The sequence below is a fragment of the Erinaceus europaeus genome, chromosome 2 (genome assembly GCF_950295315.1).
Source record: "Erinaceus europaeus chromosome 2, mEriEur2.1, whole genome shotgun sequence".
Classification (NCBI taxonomy): domain Eukaryota; kingdom Metazoa; phylum Chordata; class Mammalia; order Eulipotyphla; family Erinaceidae; genus Erinaceus; species Erinaceus europaeus.
The window spans coordinates 45179358-45198439 of NC_080163.1; the positions used below are offsets into that span (position 1 = coordinate 45179358).

The 19082-nt window shown below is 37.6% G+C and overlaps 1 protein-coding gene across 10 annotated transcripts in view; it reads right to left on the reverse strand.

Annotated features, from left to right (window-relative positions):
- The window catches only part of PFDN1 (prefoldin subunit 1), a 964801-nt gene extending 946267 nt beyond the window's left edge, over window positions 1–18534 (reverse strand). For all 10 annotated transcript variants that reach the window (XR_009546510.1, XR_009546507.1, XM_060179224.1 and 7 more), the window contains exons 1-2: window positions 18439–18534; window positions 15782–15948 (exon numbers count right to left, since the gene is read on the reverse strand). Coding sequence is in view for 8 of the 10 variants with exons in the window: in XM_060179224.1 (XP_060035207.1) it covers window positions 15782–15948; window positions 18439–18498 (227 nt within the window). In the remaining 2 variants the exon portion in view is untranslated. The remainder of the gene's footprint in view (window positions 1–15781; window positions 15949–18438) is intronic.
- Window positions 18535–19082: the final 548 nt, after the last annotated feature.

A 19082-nucleotide genomic window follows, 5' to 3' on the forward strand; every position in this document is an offset into this window, starting at 1 on the left:
CTCAATAACCCAAGTTCAAGGCCCTGGTCCCCACTTGCAAAGGAAAAGCTTCACAAATGGTAAAGGAGTGCTGTAGGTACCTCACTCTGTGTCTGTCTCCCCCCCATCCCCATTCCCTCTTGATTTATTTCTGTCTTTATCCAAAATAAAAAAGAGGAAAGAATGAAGGATTAAGGATGATGCCAAGATATGGAAGAACTAGAAGGCTAGAAAAGCCACTTGCTGAAATGTGTAAGACAGAGGGAAGAACTGGTTTGTATGTAAACAAGGAGAGCTTTATTTTGGATTAGTTAGCCTTAAAATACCTATCACATGGAGATTAAAGTAGGCAGGTAGATGCACAAGTCTGGAGTTCAGAAGAGGGGTCTACATGAAAGATAAATCCATAGGAGTTGTCAGTATTAAAAGGCATTTAATGAAATAAGCCTAGATGAGACCACTGAGTATAAATAAAAAGAGGAAAAATTCCAAAGGCTGAGCCCCCAGGTCAATCTAATATCTGGAAATAGGACAGAAGTGTAAACAGTAAAGGAGTAACAAAGAAAGAAAGCCAAGAAGGCAAGGAACAAATATGATTCAAGAAGAAAGATCAACTAAATGCTGCTGACAGGTCAAATAAGACAACAGGGAATTCATAGGAATCTTAAGAGAATCATGGTCCCTTTGGGAACCTGATCCCATGTAAAAACTTGTGTTCTTCATGAGTAACTCACATGCTGCTAGGTTCAATTTGTACTAATTAAACATCACTGTCTATTTTTAAACCAAACTTTTACTCCTGAAATGGAAGCTGTAGTATGATAATCTATTTTAAACATGATGCTTATTTTTGGTCACTATTTGGTATTCTAAGTATTCTGGTAAATAATCACCTCTGATGTTTACTACTTTTACTCTGGCCTCATCAAACCCCAAATATTTCCACATATAAGTGCTAAGCTAGTCTATAACTTTTTCTAAAACATGAACTATATTTTACTAGTAGGTTAAAATAGTGAATAACATACAACAATTAGATAATAAAAAAGAAATTATAATAATATCCAGAGAATACTAGAGGACACAAACAGAAGTGCCTGGTACAAAAGCAGAAAGTCACAGAGAAATATAAATACATTTTGGCGCAAATGCAAAAGTCTCAGTCAGACACACGTACAAGATGCATAGTGTGGTCCAAATCCTTTTACCCTGAGCCAAACAATGTAAAAGGTTCAGCTTAAGACAGTCATGCTCTTTTCTATTTAAAGATACATTTTTAATACCAAGCTCTTGCTCTGCACATTTTGCTATGAGAACATTTCGAGTCCTCTCATAGCCAAAGAAACAGTGTCTTCAAGTATTCTGGTCCATTTCAAGGTAACTGATCTTCCTCAAAATAAGAGTTAGTAATGTGAGGTACTGGCCAGGGCAATGAGATACAATTCTCCTAGACAGTTTCATTCAAATTCTAAAAATAAAAGGAGCATACATTCACCACAAACCACAGGCTCTAAAGAAGTTTGCAAAGCACTATAATCTCAATTAATTTTGTGGGTAAAAGTATTTGCAGTTCACACAGTTCCTGACATATACATAATCAAAAAGAAAACTAGACAAGTCATTACCAAGGGAATATTCATATGTGTGTATATATATTTACTCATAAGTATATATATAATATCATATATGTGTATTTCTCACCTTCTAGGTAATTACATTTTTAGTTCTTTTCTGGATGTTTCTTTAAAGAGACTACATTTCTTGACATGAACATTTCAGTTCCCCCCTTTTTCAATGTTTTAATTATCTTTATTTATTTGATACAGACAATCAGAAACTGAGAGGGAAGGGGGAGATAAAGAGACAGAGAGACACCTGCAGTGCTGCTTCACCACTTGTGAAGTTTTCCCTCTGCAGGTGGGGACCGGGGGCTTGAACCTGGGTCCTTGTGCATTGTAACAGGTGCACTCAATCAGGTGTGCCACCACCCAGCCCCCTAAGTCCCCTTTTAAGCAGATTAGACAGCAAGTCACTCCTAAATTTGCCACTGAGATAACCAGCGGACAAAATTAGAAAGTTCTTTAAACAGCTTTAAAAAAATTTTTTTTTCACTCCAGAGAAATTAATCTAGAGTTAAGTCCCCGATAGCACATGACAAAGAAACAAAATTGCAAAGTAACTCAAAAGTACTGCTATCTTTTATTTACATAAGAGCAACATGGTAGCATACTTATCAACCTTTCCTCAACTAAGCACACTGACTTACTTAGCATCAGTTTCCATTACAGGGAACACACTGTATCTCAAACTACACTAAATAGTCTGTGTACAGGGTACAAAAGCAGACTTAATGATTTCTCAGTTTAAAAAAAATTATTTAGGTCTTGGAGCTGGGTTGTAGTGTGCCCAGTAGAGGGTATTATGTTATCATGCATGATGTCCTGAGTTCAAGCCCTCAGATCCCACCTGTAGGGGTAAGGCTTCATAAGTAGTGAAACAGTAGTGCAGATATCTGTCTCTATCAGAAAAAAAGAGAAAAATGGCTACTAGGAGTGGTAGGGTCACACAGGCAGCCAGTCCTAGCAATAACCCTGGTGGCAAAATGAAGATTATTTTTCCTTAGTAATTTATTTATTTATTCCCTTTTTTGTTGCCCTTGTTGTTCTATTGTTGTAGTCATCATTGATGTCATTGTTGTTGGATAGGACAGAGAGAAATTGAAAGAGGGGAAGACAGAGAGGGGAGAGAAAGACACCTACAGACCTACTTCACCACTTGTGAAGTGACTCCCTTGCAGGTGGGGAGCCCGGGGCTGGAACCCGGATCCTTACGCCGGTTCTTGTGCTTTGCGCCACGTGCGCTTAACTGGCTGCGCAACTGCCCGACTCCCAGTAATTTCTTTTAATGTAGCACAGGATATCAAACCCAGAGTCTCACACATGTACATCACTGAGCTACCTCTCTGGACCAATGCTTTTGTTTCTAAAATGAAAAGAGGCAGAGAACAAAGCACCACTCTGCAATGTGGAGTTCTCTTTGCTGCTCCCATGTGGCACAAGGATCATACCCAGGACCTTAAGAATTCAAGGTGAGCACTTTACTGCTGAATCACCTTCCTGGTCCTTTCATATTTTTCAGGTGCAACTGGTTTAAAATTATATTATATTATTATATTTTTTCAGGTATACAGCATTATAGTTTGATATCTGTATACACTATTAACACACAGTTATCAACATCAAAACTATAGTTTCCATCCATCACCAATACAACTGACCCTCGACCTCATCCATTTCATGCACCTCACATTCCTTTTTTTTTTTTGAGAGAGAGAAAGACAAAAAAATGAAAACGCACCAAAGCTTCCTTCAATGCGGGGGTAAGGGGTGTGAGGCTTGAACCTGGGTTGCACAAACAGCAAAGCATCACGCTATCTAAGTGAGGCTACTTCACTGGCCCGACCCTTCTGATAACCATCAATCTGTTCTATCTACGAATTTATTTTATTCACTGATTTTCTTTATGTTCCTCATAAAATTGAAATCATGTGCTATTTTTCTCCATCTGACTTGCTTCTTTTACAATACCCTGAAAATCCATTTGTATTGTCACAAATGGCAGTTTCTTTTTTATGGTTAAGCTATATTACACATACACACACACACCATAGCTTTTAAACAATTTATTTACTTATTTTAATGAGATAGAGAAAGAATGTGTGTGTATGTAAGAGAGAGAAGAACTAGACACACACACACAGCGACACCAGAGCCTTGCTCAGCTCTGGCTTATGGCAGTGCTGGAGATTGAATCTGGGATCTCAGTGTTCCAGACTCTTGGAAACAGAGCTGGCAGTCAGCTGAGGTAAAGAACAAACACCTCATCACAGACCCCTGCAAGCGTCAACCCGGCTTTGACCTAGCACGTTATGATTGGGCCCTCCTCAATCGCTATCGAACAGGCCATGGCCGGTGCACCACTATGTTCCATCGCTGGGGAGCCAGAGACGACCCGAACTGCCCCTGCGGCTACAGACAGACTATGACACACATAGTCAACGACTGCCACCTCTCCAGATTCAAAGGAGGTCTCGAAACTTTACATCAGGCTCAACCTGACGCTGTTGACTGGCTACGGAAGAAGGGCAAATGCTAGAAGAAGAAGAGTCTCAGGCATGAAAACCTTTTGTATACCTATTATGAAATCTCTACAAGCACCCTTCAAATATATATAATTTTAATGAGCCGAAAGAGCTACAAAGAGAAACACCAGTGCACTGCTCAGCTCTGGCTTATAGTAGTGCTGGGGATTGAACCTGGGACCTCAGAGACTCAGGGAGGAAAGACTTTTGCATAAGCATTATGCTGTCTCCCCAGTACTCCCCAACTTCTTTATCCATATACCCATCCATTTAGGTTGTTTTCATATTTTGACTATTTATTGCAAATAATGCAGCAGTGAACAAAGCAATGCATATATATCTTTTTTCAAATTAGTGTCTTTGTAGTCTTCAGATAAATATGCAAAAGTGGACCTACTGGATCATAGGATAGTTCTATTAATATTTTAGGAGTCTCCATACTATTTTCCATAGTAAATACACTAATTTGCATTCCCACCATTAGTACACAAAGATTGCTTTTTCTCCATGTCCTTGTCAACACTTGCTATTTCTTATCTTCTTGGAAATAATCATTCTAAGAGGTGTGTGGTGGTGGTGGTCATGGTGTGCATTTGAAGCGTAGAGTCAGGCATCAAACCCAAGGTCTCAAACATGCAAAGCATACACTCTACCTCTGTGCTACATCCCCAACATCATCAGTGTGATTAGACTGATGGTAAGGAGACTACAGTCTAGATTATCTTCTATGTGGATTTATGTCTTAACATTCAGGTCTTTTTGAATTATTTTTTGTGTGCACTATATGGCAGTGGTCTAGTTTATTATTTTTTTTTTTGCACATGATTTTATTGTCTTCCCAACACCAATGAAGAGAATTTCTTCCATTTCTCCATTTTATGTTCTTCGTTTTGTTTTTTTTTTCCTTGAGGGGGTGTCATAAGTTAGTTTCCCACATATATGTGGGTTTATTTCTGGGCTCTCTCAATTCTGCTCTATTTATTGTATGTCTGTTTTTATTCTACTACCATGATGTTTGATTTACTAGTTTACTAGATTTACAGTGTTTGATCTACTAGTTTTTGGTATAGACTGGAATGCTATCATTGTTCTTTTTTTTTCTTTTCAGTTTTGCTTTAGTTATTTTGGGGTCTTTTGTGTTTTCATATCAGAGTTAGGAGTTTTAATTCAATTCCTATGAAAAATATTACTAAGATTTTAATAGCAATTGTACTGAATCTATATATTGCTTTAGGTAAAACATCAATTTTAGTGAAGTTAATTCCTCTAGTTGGTCTATGAATGCAGTGTATTTTTGGGTCTTCTTTAATTTCAGCTATGTCTTATAGTCAACAAGTCTCTCACCTCTTTGGTTAAATTTATTCCTATATGCTTAGTTCTCTCTGATGCAATTTCAAATGAAGTTTTGTTGTTGTTGTTTGTTAAGAAAGAGACCAAAGCTCCACTCCACTACTCAAGTTTTCCATTTGCTTTTGTCTTCCTTGTTTTCATGCATTCCCAGAGATGAAATTCAGGGCTATGCATGCAAGGCATATACTCGGTCTCTAAGTCACCTCCTTGGCAATGAAACTGTTTTCTTGATTTATCTAACAGTTCATTGTTAGCATAAAAAATGCAATGCATTTTTATGCACTGAATCTGTACCCTGCAACTTGACTCATTTTATTATTTCTAAAGGTTTTCTAAAAGTCAGTACATGGGTATCAAGAAATGTAAAATCAAAATCCTACGAGTAACTAAATAAACCAATTACATTTATATTATATAACTAAGTTAAGGCTGAAAATAATTCACCTTACAAAAGAAAACATTAGGGGAGTCGGGCGGTAGCACAGAGGGTAAAATGCAGGTGGTGCAAAGCAGGACTGACATAATGATGCTGGTTAGACCCCACGGCTCCCCACCTCCAGGGGTGTTGCTTCACAAGCAATGAAGCAGTTCTGCAGATGTCTGTCTTTCTCTCCCCCTCTCTGTCTTCCCTTCCTCTCTCCATTTCTCTCTGTCCTATCCAATAATGACAACAACAATAATAACTACAACAATAAAACAAGGGCAACAAAAGGGAATAAATAAAAATAAAAAACAAAAGAAAACATTAAATAGAAATTATTTTAGCATGTTTGAGCATCCAACATAAGCATAACAGACCTCTTTTCTCTTTTTTACAATACACTTCAAATTAGCACACATTTTCCAAATCTATTTCCTGTGTTTCAGTGAGGTAGTCTGGCTTCTAAGGGGATGAGGTGCGGGGGAGGGGAAGAAGGGAAAGAATTATGAAAATTACTCATCTTCAGAAGAAACATGATTATGTAATCCCTACGTCAGTTAACTTCACCAGCATAAAAATAGTGATGTCACTCTACGTCACTGTACAACAGTTATAATGAGCACCAACCTTCTAAATCACTGACAACTTAAGGAAATTAAGAATATTACTCAAAAATCTCTTTTCCCTAGAGTATCATATCTGTGAAAGATGACTGTGTGCCCATCTGGAGTTACATATATACTCAACATCAACAAAACTGAAGCAAGCTGTCCTTGCACAACAGGAAAAGTCAGGCCTTTTTTTTCTTCACCCTCCTCCCTTAGGATTCTGAGCAATCAAAGTCATAACTTTAAATGGCTCTGTATAAAAACCAAAAAGGGTGGTTCACATTTGGCCAGTGAAAGGAGCTCAACATCAAGTATACTACTCCCTTTAAAAGAAAATATAAAAAATAACATTTAAAAATGCCTCTTAATCTTTAAGAATTATTTTACCTTTGGTTCATTTTCTTAAAGGTATTTAAAGTAGAAATGGAGCCTAGGAATTAGAATTAATAATGCGGTTCTTATATAAGAAGTAAACTGCATGTCTTCTTTCCAATAGAAAGCACTAAATGTCAAATCTGACTTGAGTGAAAATAACAAACTATTTTTATTAATAATAGCAGCAATATTTACTACAGCAAGATTCATGGCTTATTTCCTAATCTCCTAGGAAGAAAACAAAGTACAATTTCTTCAGCTTTAAATAACCTCGGGGGGGGGGGGGGGGGGTGTCAGACAATAGCACAGCGGGTTAAGCACACATGGCACCAAGTGCAAGGACCAGCGTAAGGATCCCAGCTCAAGGCCCTGGCTCCCCACCTACAGGGGAGTTGCTTCACAGGCGGTTCATGAAGAAGGTCTGCAGCTATCTATCTTTCTCTCCCACTCTCTGTCATGCCCTCCTCTCTCCATCTCTCTCTGTCCTATCCAACAACAACAAAATCAATAAAAACAATAATAATAACAACAAGGTCAACAAAAGGGGGGAAGCAAATTAAAAAATAATAATAACCTCAGATTGACTAGAAGACCACCATATAAGCGACATCTAATTCTAAAATGGTTGCAAAACTGAAGGCAGCATGGCCATACCCCTTTCTATTCATATTTATCATGACTAAACTTAGAGAATGTGCAACTGTTTCATCCTGGCTTTACAAAAGTCAATTTATTTCTCAGGGAAACATCCAAACAATTAAAATTAAAACAAAACAAAACCAACATAACATTTTAAAGATTGGGAAGTTCAATCAAGCTGTCACAATGAGTTCAGATTTCTACATCCGAATTAGTTAAAAACTTGATCAACTTTATACACACGTACACACACACACACACACACACACACACATTAACTAATGTGTTACCTTCCAGGTAACATTTTTCTTCTGCTTCACTTTCTACCTGTACTACATTTATCTCGAGTTTTCTACTTCTGGATCTTTCAATCACTAGAGATCAACCATCAAATTACTTCAACAAATAGAAATAGCAACACTGCTCCCAAACAGCAATTTCTGCATTGCTAGACACTTATCTAGTTGGTAGATTTATACCATTGTTCATTCTTAGTTCCTTAAAAGTAAAAAATATCCATGGAATAGTGGCATACCTCTAGATTAGTTTAAATATGGTAAAACATTATTTTTAGTTAGGTTCAAAGCCTGATCTACTCAAGTTCTATCCATATTAAACAAATAAAAAGTAATGTCTCTTCTGGAAAGAAATTATTATGTCATGCTCAAGCAAATCAATTTAGAATAGAATAATAGACCTGACATCAAATCAGGGATAGGATCAGACTACTGTTAATAAAAATAAGTTTGACATTTATTATAATGATAGTTCTTACAAACACAGGCATGGCTAAATGTCATGTAGAGCATTTTCAAATGTTACTTCTTATTTAAAAAAAAAAAATTTATCTTCTGCTATCCAAATTAAAAAGGAAGAAAGTTCCATATAACACTATCAGTTAGATCTTATTCATGGAAAAATAATACAAAAAACATTCATGTAATACTTATTTGAGATGTGTATCTATTTTCTCCTTGCATGCTAGAAAGATGCAAAGACAAATACTTCCAACTATTCAGACAGATCATTCCACAGTTGTAACTTTCATCATAGCTCTCAAAGCAGTGCGATGAGGTCAGCTCACAAACAGCTTAAGTAGCAAAACTAGAAATTGGTGGTAGTAGTATCAGGCTACATAACAGCCTCTCCAAAGAATATGAAGTAAGAGAACTAAAATGTGCTGGCAACATGTCAAGACTGGATAGACTGGCTTTCAACAACAAATTTACTTATGCAGAGCTTACAGATTATAGCAATTAATCATCTCACTCTTTGTTTGATTTTCCTTGTTTTAAATCCAAAAGTAGCCGTATGTAAGAGGTATTTAGCACTACCAAATTTCTCCAAATATCTGACTTGACATGCATCCTGGCTTGCAATTATTTAAATACCATATCCTAAAAAGAGAAATCTGATTTCCATGTGAAAATGAGGAGAGATACAAGTATAGTGATATTATTCTGCATAGAGGCCTCTTTATTCTCTGAAGATTATACTACCCACAGCTTAACTGCAAAAGTTTAGGGTTTGTTTTATTAATCAGAGCACTGCTCAGCTCTGGTTTATGGCGGTGCTGGGGATTAAACCTACAACATCAGGGCCCCCAAACTAAAGTTATTTGCATAATCATTATGCTATCTCTCCAGCCCAAAGTTTAGGACTTTTCTGTCAGTTCTCACTGAATTGCCTCTGCTGATGGTTGGTATTTACAACTAGTCAACTTCCTCAATAGATCTAGGAAAGAATTACTCCTTTTACTAGATCAAAGGACACAGTTATGGTTAGAAATAATTCCTTTGACCTAAGTCAAAATTTTACCTTTTATAATTTCATCTTGACTATATCATGTATTAAAACAGAGTAATGGGGACAGCAGTTTCTACAGTTTTTTTAATATCTCACCTCAATAGTGTACCTGCTTAGCCATGAGCTCAACCCAGATTTGAGCCTGACTCCTCACCACCCTGGAGGAGGCTTCAGTGCAATGGTGTCTCTCCCACTGTGTCTATCTGAAAAAGCCAGTCTGAAGTGTCAAGGCCCCAATGACAACCACAACAAAAAACAAAATAGTTAACTCTAATTCTTTAATCCCTGAAACTTTCTAAACATTTTTTAAAGACCCAAAAGAAAGTGCAATATTTATGCAAGAGAAATAATAATATTCAACTCAAATTAATAAACTTAACACTTATTTTGTACCAGACATAATGCTAAGGACTAAGAAAACAAAGAAGTATTACATGGTCTCACAGAGCTGAACAACCTAGTTGCAGAGACTGACCTAACCCATTTAAAAACACTTTCGCCAGTCCCCACCTAGAGGGAAGAAGTTTCACAAGTGGTGGAGCAGTGCTGCAGGTGTTCTCCCCCCCATTTCTATTAGAAATAAAAGGGGGGAAATGTCCACTAGGAGCAGGGGAGTCATCATGCAGGCACCAAGCCCCAGCAATAACCCTGATGGGTGGGGGGAGGGGCAGGGGGAATCTCTCTCAATGTGCTCTATTAGCTACTTGAATAAGAAGCCCTGCTATCACCCAGAAAAGTGAATAAAGCTACACATGGAAAAATCTGCTTTTTAAAGTTATATCTCAAAGGGCAAGAATTTCACAAGCAAAACTTGAATATTTTGAAACCAGAAAATAAGAATGACCAAAAGCAGAAAAACACAAAAACATGGCTTGTTTGAAGAATGCCTTGTGGCAGGGGTAGGTTTAACAATTTCTCATACAAGTGCTACTGATCTTGTGCCCTTACCCCATAGCAGATATCAGTAATTAAAGTATGTTTGAAGCCCACGTGAGACTCTTCAAAATCTTTCTAAACAGAAAGGTCCAAACAAGTAGAAGGAAGTGGGTCAAGATAAAAATTACTTGCTATTCTGGGATTGGATACTAGAGAGTTTAATTAACATAAATTTAATTGCAATGTAGCCAAGTCCTTGCACCTGCACAATACCACCAAACTGTCTCCTACCTGTGGTGCCAACGGATCAAAACTAGGGCCTGAAGTATAGTAAGGTATGTGCTCTACCTACTGAGCCACCTCCCAAGCTCTGTTATTAGCTGTCCTTAATTTGGACAATTACAAATGACCAGTGCTAGGCTAACAAGTTCATAATTTATCCTGTGAGCAACAGAGAACAAAGGATTTTATGAAGACTATTTATATGATCAGTGCTGGTAGACCTGTGGAAAATGCATCTGGACAAAGAGAATAAAGACAAGAACAGTAAAGCTATTACTGCAGCAGTACAAAAAAAAACAAACTAAGTCTGAATTTCAAAATGCCTACTTCAAAAAAAAAAAAACTACTTCAGATTCTAAAACAAAAAAATAAGTATTTGGGATTTTTTTCTACAAGTTTTTTTTAAATGAGTTTTATTTTTTCTTTAATTATTTTTATTCACTTATTGAATAGAGACAGCCAGAAATTGAGAGGAAGGGGGAGACAGAGAGGGAGAGAGACAGAGAGACAGACACCTGCAGCGCTGCTTCACCACTCACAAAGCTTTCCCCCTGCAGGCGGGGACCGGGGGCTCAAACCTGGTCCTTGCGCACTGTAATGTGTGCACTCAACCAGGTTACCAACCACTCAGTCCCTATGTACAGTTTTTAAAATGAAACTTTGGTGGAACCATTCCCCTGTAATCTTATGACCTTGTAAGCCATTATTAAGTCACAAATAAAAATAAGTAAGAAAGAAAATTCAAGGGGCTGCAGGATAGCTCACCCAGTAGGGCACGCACTTTGCCACACAAAAAGTACTGGATTCCAACCCCAACATCACACAGGAGCACAACACTAGGAGAATCTCCACAATGATGGACCAGTGCTAGCACCTCTCCTTATCTCCCCCTATCTCCCCCACCCATCTCTCTCTATCTGAAACAAAAAGAATGGGGGGAAAAAATCAGTCCAGGAGAGGTAGAATTATATATACCAGAGGTCCTGGCACCCCACTCCACCTCTTCAAAAAAGAAAAAAAATCAAGAAAAATAAGCATTAGTAATTATAACCCCTAAATAATACTCAAAAGGGGAAAGGAAAGACAAATTAGGTAAAGACTAGAATTAAAGAAGTGAATCACAATGATACTCAAGATTACTCAAGACTATAAATTCAGAAATAGATATTTCAGGTTTAGCATCAAGAAAGAAAGCGTCCTCATGACCAGACTAATACTCAGCAAGTCTTTTCTTCCTGTCAGGGCACTAATACTCTAGCCAAACAACAAATGCTATTCACCTTACATGCCCCTATGATGCAGGGTCAAACTCATACTCCTATTAAGATGCAAAAAAAACCCACAAAAGTAGAATTGAAAATCAAACTTTGAGACCACACAGAAGTTCCACCTTATCTAAACACTTAAAACTATACATTTAAGAAATCTAACTTATATGAAATAAATCTAGAATACTGTTCTACCATTAACTAATTCACATTTCAGTCTTTAAACTCTAAAACTGTACTGCTAAGTAAGAATAGCATCTTGGGCAGCATGCAAAAGAGCAACTCTGCTATTTCAACAGAATGTTTAATAAATTAAATTATTCAAAATAAAAATAATAACTTCACTATAGCTCAAAAGACCAAAGATAGAATTTTTCTATTTTTGGAAAAAGAGATTATTTAGCTATGGCAAACAGAGGCTAGTGATGTGAAATCCAAATAGACCATGTTAACAAGCATGCTAGAAAAGCCAGCATTACTGTTTTAAGCCATAAGGATAGTCACATTAAGGATAAAATTATCCTGTAGTGAATGTCAGCTATGTACTACATAATACACAGACACATATTCAAGACTTTGTTCTTAGACCAATTCTTTTATACCTCAATCTCAAACTGGGATTTTGTTTCTCCTAATGCAAGCTAAAATGAAAAGCATGAGCTCCAGATAAATTATTTGTAATATTTATTTATTCTGAAAGAATAAATCAGATAGTTTATCAGAATCTCTTTTCCAGAAAGATATGGATTAGTCAGTCAAAAGCAGGGTCTATTTCTCATGATGTCATTCCAAAGCCATTACTAAATCTTAACACATGTTATGCTTGTTTCAAATCAGTCACAAAACAAATCATCCTAAAAGAGAGGTCAAATTCCATTCCAAGTAAAAGATCTCCAAACTTGAAGTAATAGTTCACTAAGTAATAGTCAAAGACCAAATTCCAGAAAACCCCCCTCCTTGAAGAAAAAAGAAAAATTAGCCTTCTCCTTTTAGCTCACTGTAAAGGAATGTGACCTGTAGCTACAAGCTTTTGCATTCATTATTTACTGTTCAGAGAACATAAAACAGGTCTATTCTCTCATAAGAATAATGAATTTCTGGGCTGAAGACCCAGGTTCAAGGCTTGGGTCCCCAGCTGCAGAGGGGGAAGCCTCACAAGTGATGAAGTAGTGTGCATGTGTCTGCCTCTTTCCCACGCACCCCCTACCCCTCTATATCCCTCTTCCCTCTAACTAGTATCAATAAAATATATGTATTTTAAGTGATGTATTTTTGAAAAAATAAAAGTGAGCTGCAGGGAGTTGGGCGGTAGCACAATGGGTTAAGTGCACATGGCGCGAAGCAAAAGGATCCCAGTTTGAGCCACCAGCTCCCCACCTGCAGGGGAGTCACTTCACAAGTGGTGAAGCAGGTCTGCAGGTGTCTATCTTTCTCTCCCCCTCTGTCTTCCCCTCCTCTATTTCTCTGTCCTATCCAACAACAACAACATCAATAACATCAATAATAACTACAACAACAAAACATCAAATGCAACAAAAGGGAATAATTAAAAAAATTTTTTTAATTAAAAAAATATTAAATTTTAAAAAGTGAGCTGCAGATGCAGCTCAACCAAAGAGAATATACTTGACATGTATAAGGCTCTAGATTCAATTTCCAGCAACTCCCTCCACAAAAGATTTGCTGGGTTGAAGGTAGTGGTGCACCCAGTAGAGTACACACATTATCATGCCAAGGACCTGGATTCAAGCCCTTGGTCCCCAGCTACAGTACGAAAGTCTCACAAGCAGTGGAACTACGTTGTATATGTCTCCTCTCTCCCTATTTTTTTCAATCTCTACCAAGGAGAAAAGAAAAAAATCAGTGGAGTCATCTTCAGGCAGAGTACCTGCAATAACCTTGGTGGCAATAGGGAAAAAAAAAAAAAAAGCTATGTTTGATTGCTTACTCTTGTAATAACAATCAGAAAAAGCAAAAGATAAAGTGCACCTGCTTTCTGATGCACATGACCCAGGTTTAAGTCCAGTCTCCACCCCACAAGGTGAAGCTTCAGTACTATGGTATCTTTCCCTATCTCTATTTTTCTTTCTATCTGGGGAGGTGGGGGTCAGCCTGGAGGGTTGAAGCCCCAGCAACAAGGGGAAAAAAAAAAGGTAAATTGGTTAATTCAGTTTTTTTTAACTTAATATGACAGAGAAATTGAGAGGGATGGGGAGATAAGGAGAAAGAGACCTACAACACTGTTTTAGCCCTCATGAAGCTTCCCCCCTGCAGGTGGGGACTGGGTCTTCGCACATGGTGATGTAAGCACTCAACTAGGTGCACCACCATCCAGCCCCGAAACTAGATATCTTATGTAAGAGCTATCCTATTAAAATTAATATGTGACAGAACACGTTTGTTTTTTTTTTGGTGTTAGAGATCAAATACAGAGCCCTATAAATGCAAAGCATGCACTCTGTCACTGAGCTACATTCTCAACCCTGAGTTTACTCACGTCAATTAGTGATTTTTACTGTATAAACTTGGTCAGATGTATGTTCTGTATGACCAGGCGGGAAGGGAAGATTAAAACTACAACTATTTAAATAAATCTTCGCAGGACTAGGCAGTAGCAGTGTATAAGGAACTCAATTTAAGTCCCAGTTCCCATCTGTAGGGGGAAGCTTCACAAGTGGTGAAGCAGTGCTGCCGGTGTATCTCTTCCTTCCTAACTCCCCTTCCCTCTAGATTTCTCTATCAAAAATAAAAAAGTAGTTAAAAAAAAAAAGGTGGGATAGATAGCATAATGGTCATGTGAAGAGACTCCTGCACCATCATAAGCCAAAGCTGAGCAGTGCTGACAAAAAAAAACCCTGGGAGCAGTGGACTGTCATGCAGACACTGAACTCCAGGAATAACTCTGGTGGTAATAAAAATAAATCTTCAGGGCCAGGCAGTGGCACACCTGGTTAAGTGAGCATGTTACCATGTGCAAGGACCCAGGATCAAACCCCAGGCCCCATCTGCAGGGGGAAAGCTTCCTAAGTAGTGAAATAGTGCTACAGATGTCTATGTCTCTTCCTCACTACTCACCTTCCCCCTCAATTTATCTCTGTTCTATCAAATTAAATAAATTTTTTTTAAAAATCCTCAAGGGGCTAGGCAGTGGTGCACCTAGTTAAGCACACATATCACCATGCGTAAGGAATCAGGTTCAAGCCTCCACAGCCCAATTGCAGGGGTTACACTTCGAGAGCCATGAAGCAGGTCTGCAGATGTCTTATCTTTCTATCTCCCCTCTCAGTTTCTCTGTCCTGTCAAATAAAAATAGAAAGAAAAAAAAAAAATGGTAAAGATTGCCACCAGGAGTGGTGGATTCATCATACAGACGCAGAGCCCTAGCGATAACCCTAGTGGCAATAAACAAAAATATAATCTTCACACAAAATTTCTATATGTATCTTTTCATGGAAAATCAGTTTTATCACAGAAGTTACACACTTAAGTACCTAATCATGGGGAGAAGACAAGCAACTATTTGGGAAATGTATTCAAAATCTAAAATTAAATACATTTTGGGATCAGTTTCTCACTTCTTAAAAAAAGGGCATTTTGGGAGTTGGGCGGTAGCGTAGTGGTTAAGTGCAGGTGGCACAAAGCACAAGGACCGGCGAGAGGATCCCGGTTTAAGCCCCCGGCTCCCCACCTGCAGGGGAGTCGCTTCACAAGCGGTGAAGCAGGTCTGCAGGTGTCTATCTTTCTCTCCCCCTCTCTGTCTCCCCCTCCTCTCTCCATTTCTCTCTGTCCTATCCAACAATGAAGACATCAACAACAACAACAATAATAACTACAATAATAAAACAACAAGGGCAAAAACAAAGGGAAAAATGAATAAATAAATATTTTTTTAAAAAAAGGGCATTTTACTAAAAGATCTTTAAAGCTACTATGATACTTTAACCCAAATTTTAAAATGAACAAATTTCTATGATTTTATTCAGACAAAAAGCTCTCCCAAGATGAGCCCCTTAGGAATATATAGTATTTTACTTACATTCTTCCTACACCTTCATACATGTTAGTCTCATCTACCAAAGTCATAATCTCTGTATCTGTGAGATGTGCATGCTTTTTCGTTCTGTTTAGTTGTTCAATCTGTATGTCTGCAAGCTTCACCTTCTGTTGAGTGTCAATAACTTTGGCTTGAAGCTCTGTGAAGGCCTAATAAAAACAAGTCCTTGATTTAGTAGGTTAAATATTTTATAGACTTTACTTACATTTAAGTCAAGTTAAATATATTAAAACAAAGCATGATCTTCAAAGACAAAGTTGTGAAATGTACTAAATCAAACATCAATAAATATCAGTACGACTGTAAACAATCAAGCCACTATGCTAAAAACAAGATTTACCCTACCCCCAGAAAATGCAATTTAAAGAAGCAGAAACAAATGCATAATAAATAATAACCATATTAAGTAGCAAGTACCTAAGTAATAATAAATGCAACACTCAGAAGAGGCTCTGATCTAAAACAAAAACCATAAATGTAAAAACATACTAGGTTTGTATGAAAAGATTAGGCTACATTTCTTAAGAGATAAAACACTGAAAACTGAATAACATCTAGTCTTCTCAATTTTCTGAGTTAAAAATGGCAAAGTCATCATCACAGTAAAATTTATCAAAAGTGGCTTGTACAGGATATACTAGTAGGTGAAAAGACATTCTTCTGATCTTTTTCAAATATTTTTCTAGCTTATTGTCTGCAACAATATTCATGATGTGAATATTTTAAAGAGAAAGCTAAGAAAGAAAAAAATTCAAAGCATTGATGGAATTACATCATGATCTTCATGAGCTCAGACCAAGTCAAATTTGATCCTGTGTACCTTCCCTTAGCTCAAAGATAAAGTTCTTGGATACTCCTGCTAAAGTGCCTACAATGACTTTCACATATTGTCAAAGTTACACCTTTCTAATAACATCTGCGACTGCAATGCATGGCAACTTTTATTCTTACTTTGTTCTCTCCTACTGATAACATTTCAGAAGATTTATTTCAGAGAAAGGAAGGTGCCGGAAATGTCCTATTAAACTCCACCACCCAGGAGAAAAAAAAAGATTTTGCAAAGACATCAGAAGAAACTTTTTTTAAAGTTTCTGTCAATAAATAAATATTTAAATAATTTATAGTGAATCCATACAATTAAATATATCAATGTTAACTAATCTAAAAGATCACTGAAAATATTCAATATTGTTGGTCAAATGAAAAAAAGCTGGTTACACCAGACCTTTGCAGAATAGACGTTTCTATTTAACTTAATTAGTTGTCATAACTATTCAATTTAAGTCTATAATCATCTTAGTATGCAGTCACTATTCATGTTTCTTAGCAAGAAATTCAAATACGGGGGGGGGGGGGATCCATTCATATCTGTACTTTTTTGTAACCTTTCACTAAACCCTGACTTAAATTTGAAAATTTAAAAGAAATAAATATGATGAACCTTTAGATTTAAGCATTTTTAAAAATTAGTGATTTTACATGTAAAATTAGTTACAAGCTGACTGTTCTGTACACAATTTGCTAGGGAAACTGGTAAAGTGTTGCTTTAAATACTCCGAAAGGTTAATTTACAAGTTCCAACACAAAAATGCAAAAAACAAACAAAAAATCCTCAGACCATTAATACTTCATTTTAAATTAGCAACAATAGCTATTTCAGCTGTCCTATTTCTTATGAAAAGGTGACCCAAAGAGTCTAAGTGATAAAATCTAGTAGTCTGAAGAATTTAAACTAATGATCAAAAGGTGTTAAGTAAATCACAGAATACTGACTTCTTAACACAACCTTTAATTATTTTCTGGAAATCAGTTCCCCTTTCTAGAAAAGTTTGGGTTAAAAGAAGTGAAGTCTAGTATTCTTTCCCATCCCCGTCCCCTCTCCACTACTACCACGCAAATTGTATTTACCTGTTGGTCTGTATAATGTTAGAATAAAGTGTTGACAACACTACGGAGGCGAAAATGTTCTGAGTAAGACACATCGTTTGCACATGGGAAACCCGTTTCTCTCTGTATCGTTTTTGTTTGAAAAACTTTACTGGACTTGTTTTTTGACAAATTGTTCAAAAAAAAAAAAAAGGCAGGGAGTGGGGGTTGGGTGGGAGCCAAAGGCCTGTGATGAACAGAGTTGGGAGAACGTCTTATTCTGAACTCTGAACCGTCTGCAGATACTGCGACCTTTCAAGGTACAGGATCAAATAAGTGGGCTAAAAACACACTGAGTTTTTCAAACCAAATGACGGTGTACAGTTACAAATAACTCAGCCCGAGCAAAGTCGCCCAAAGAGGCTCTGCTTTGAAACGTCCATTTCAAACCATACCAAGGAACTGAAGACTCCAAGCAAAATGAACCCGCTCTGGAGTTCGGAACCGGAGGGGGGTGGGGGGGGGGGCGAGAAGGCAACTAGCAGCCCGGCAGACTTGAACAGACCCAACCCAAAGTGCTCTTAGAAAGCAGCAGCCGCAGATTCCCCCAGTGCACTCCTAAGAGACCCGGTTCCATTTAAAGACTCTGGAAAATAAATTCCCAATATTCTGAGTTCTCTTCTGCTCTGCAGAGTTCGGGCCACACTCGATAGTCTTCCTAGTCCCCTTAGCTTCCAAAGATAAGGCTCTGACTACTCAAGACCGTCTTTTACCTTTTTCAGCTCCAGATCCACGGGGGCTGCCATCTTGGAGCACGCTCTGCGCTTGCGCATTGAGAAGGCGGAAATAAGGGCGGAGGAAGAGCAGGTCTTGACGCGCGTCTTTTCTTCTGCGCATGCGCTTGATGCAAACTCACTAAATTGACCCTTGAAATAGATTGTGATTCAAAGTTTGTCTTCAAACCAGGCCTGCTTTTCTCTATATTTTCAAACAGCCTAATAGACAATTTTCCCTTGAGCTTCTAAGAATTTTGAAAAATAGTTTCGTTTGTAGTACTGAATATAGGTCAGCCAGCCAAGTCAGTCCTTCAGCTAATGCCTGCATTGTCAAGGTTGAAAAAGAATTACTGGGCTGGGGAGATAATATATTTAGGCAGAAAGATTTTCATGTCTGAGGCTCCAAAATCCCAGGTTCAATTCTCTGCACCACCATAATCCAGAGTTGAGCAGTGTTTTGGTGTTTATCTTTCTTTCAGTATCACTTTCTTTAATTAAAACCAAAAAATAGGGTGAGGGAGATAACATAAAGACTCTTATACCTGAGGTCTCAGGTTCAACCTCCCTTACCACCATAAACTAGAATGCTAGACAGTGCTGGGATGAAAAATAAAATAAGAATCCCTGAACTGTTAAGAATT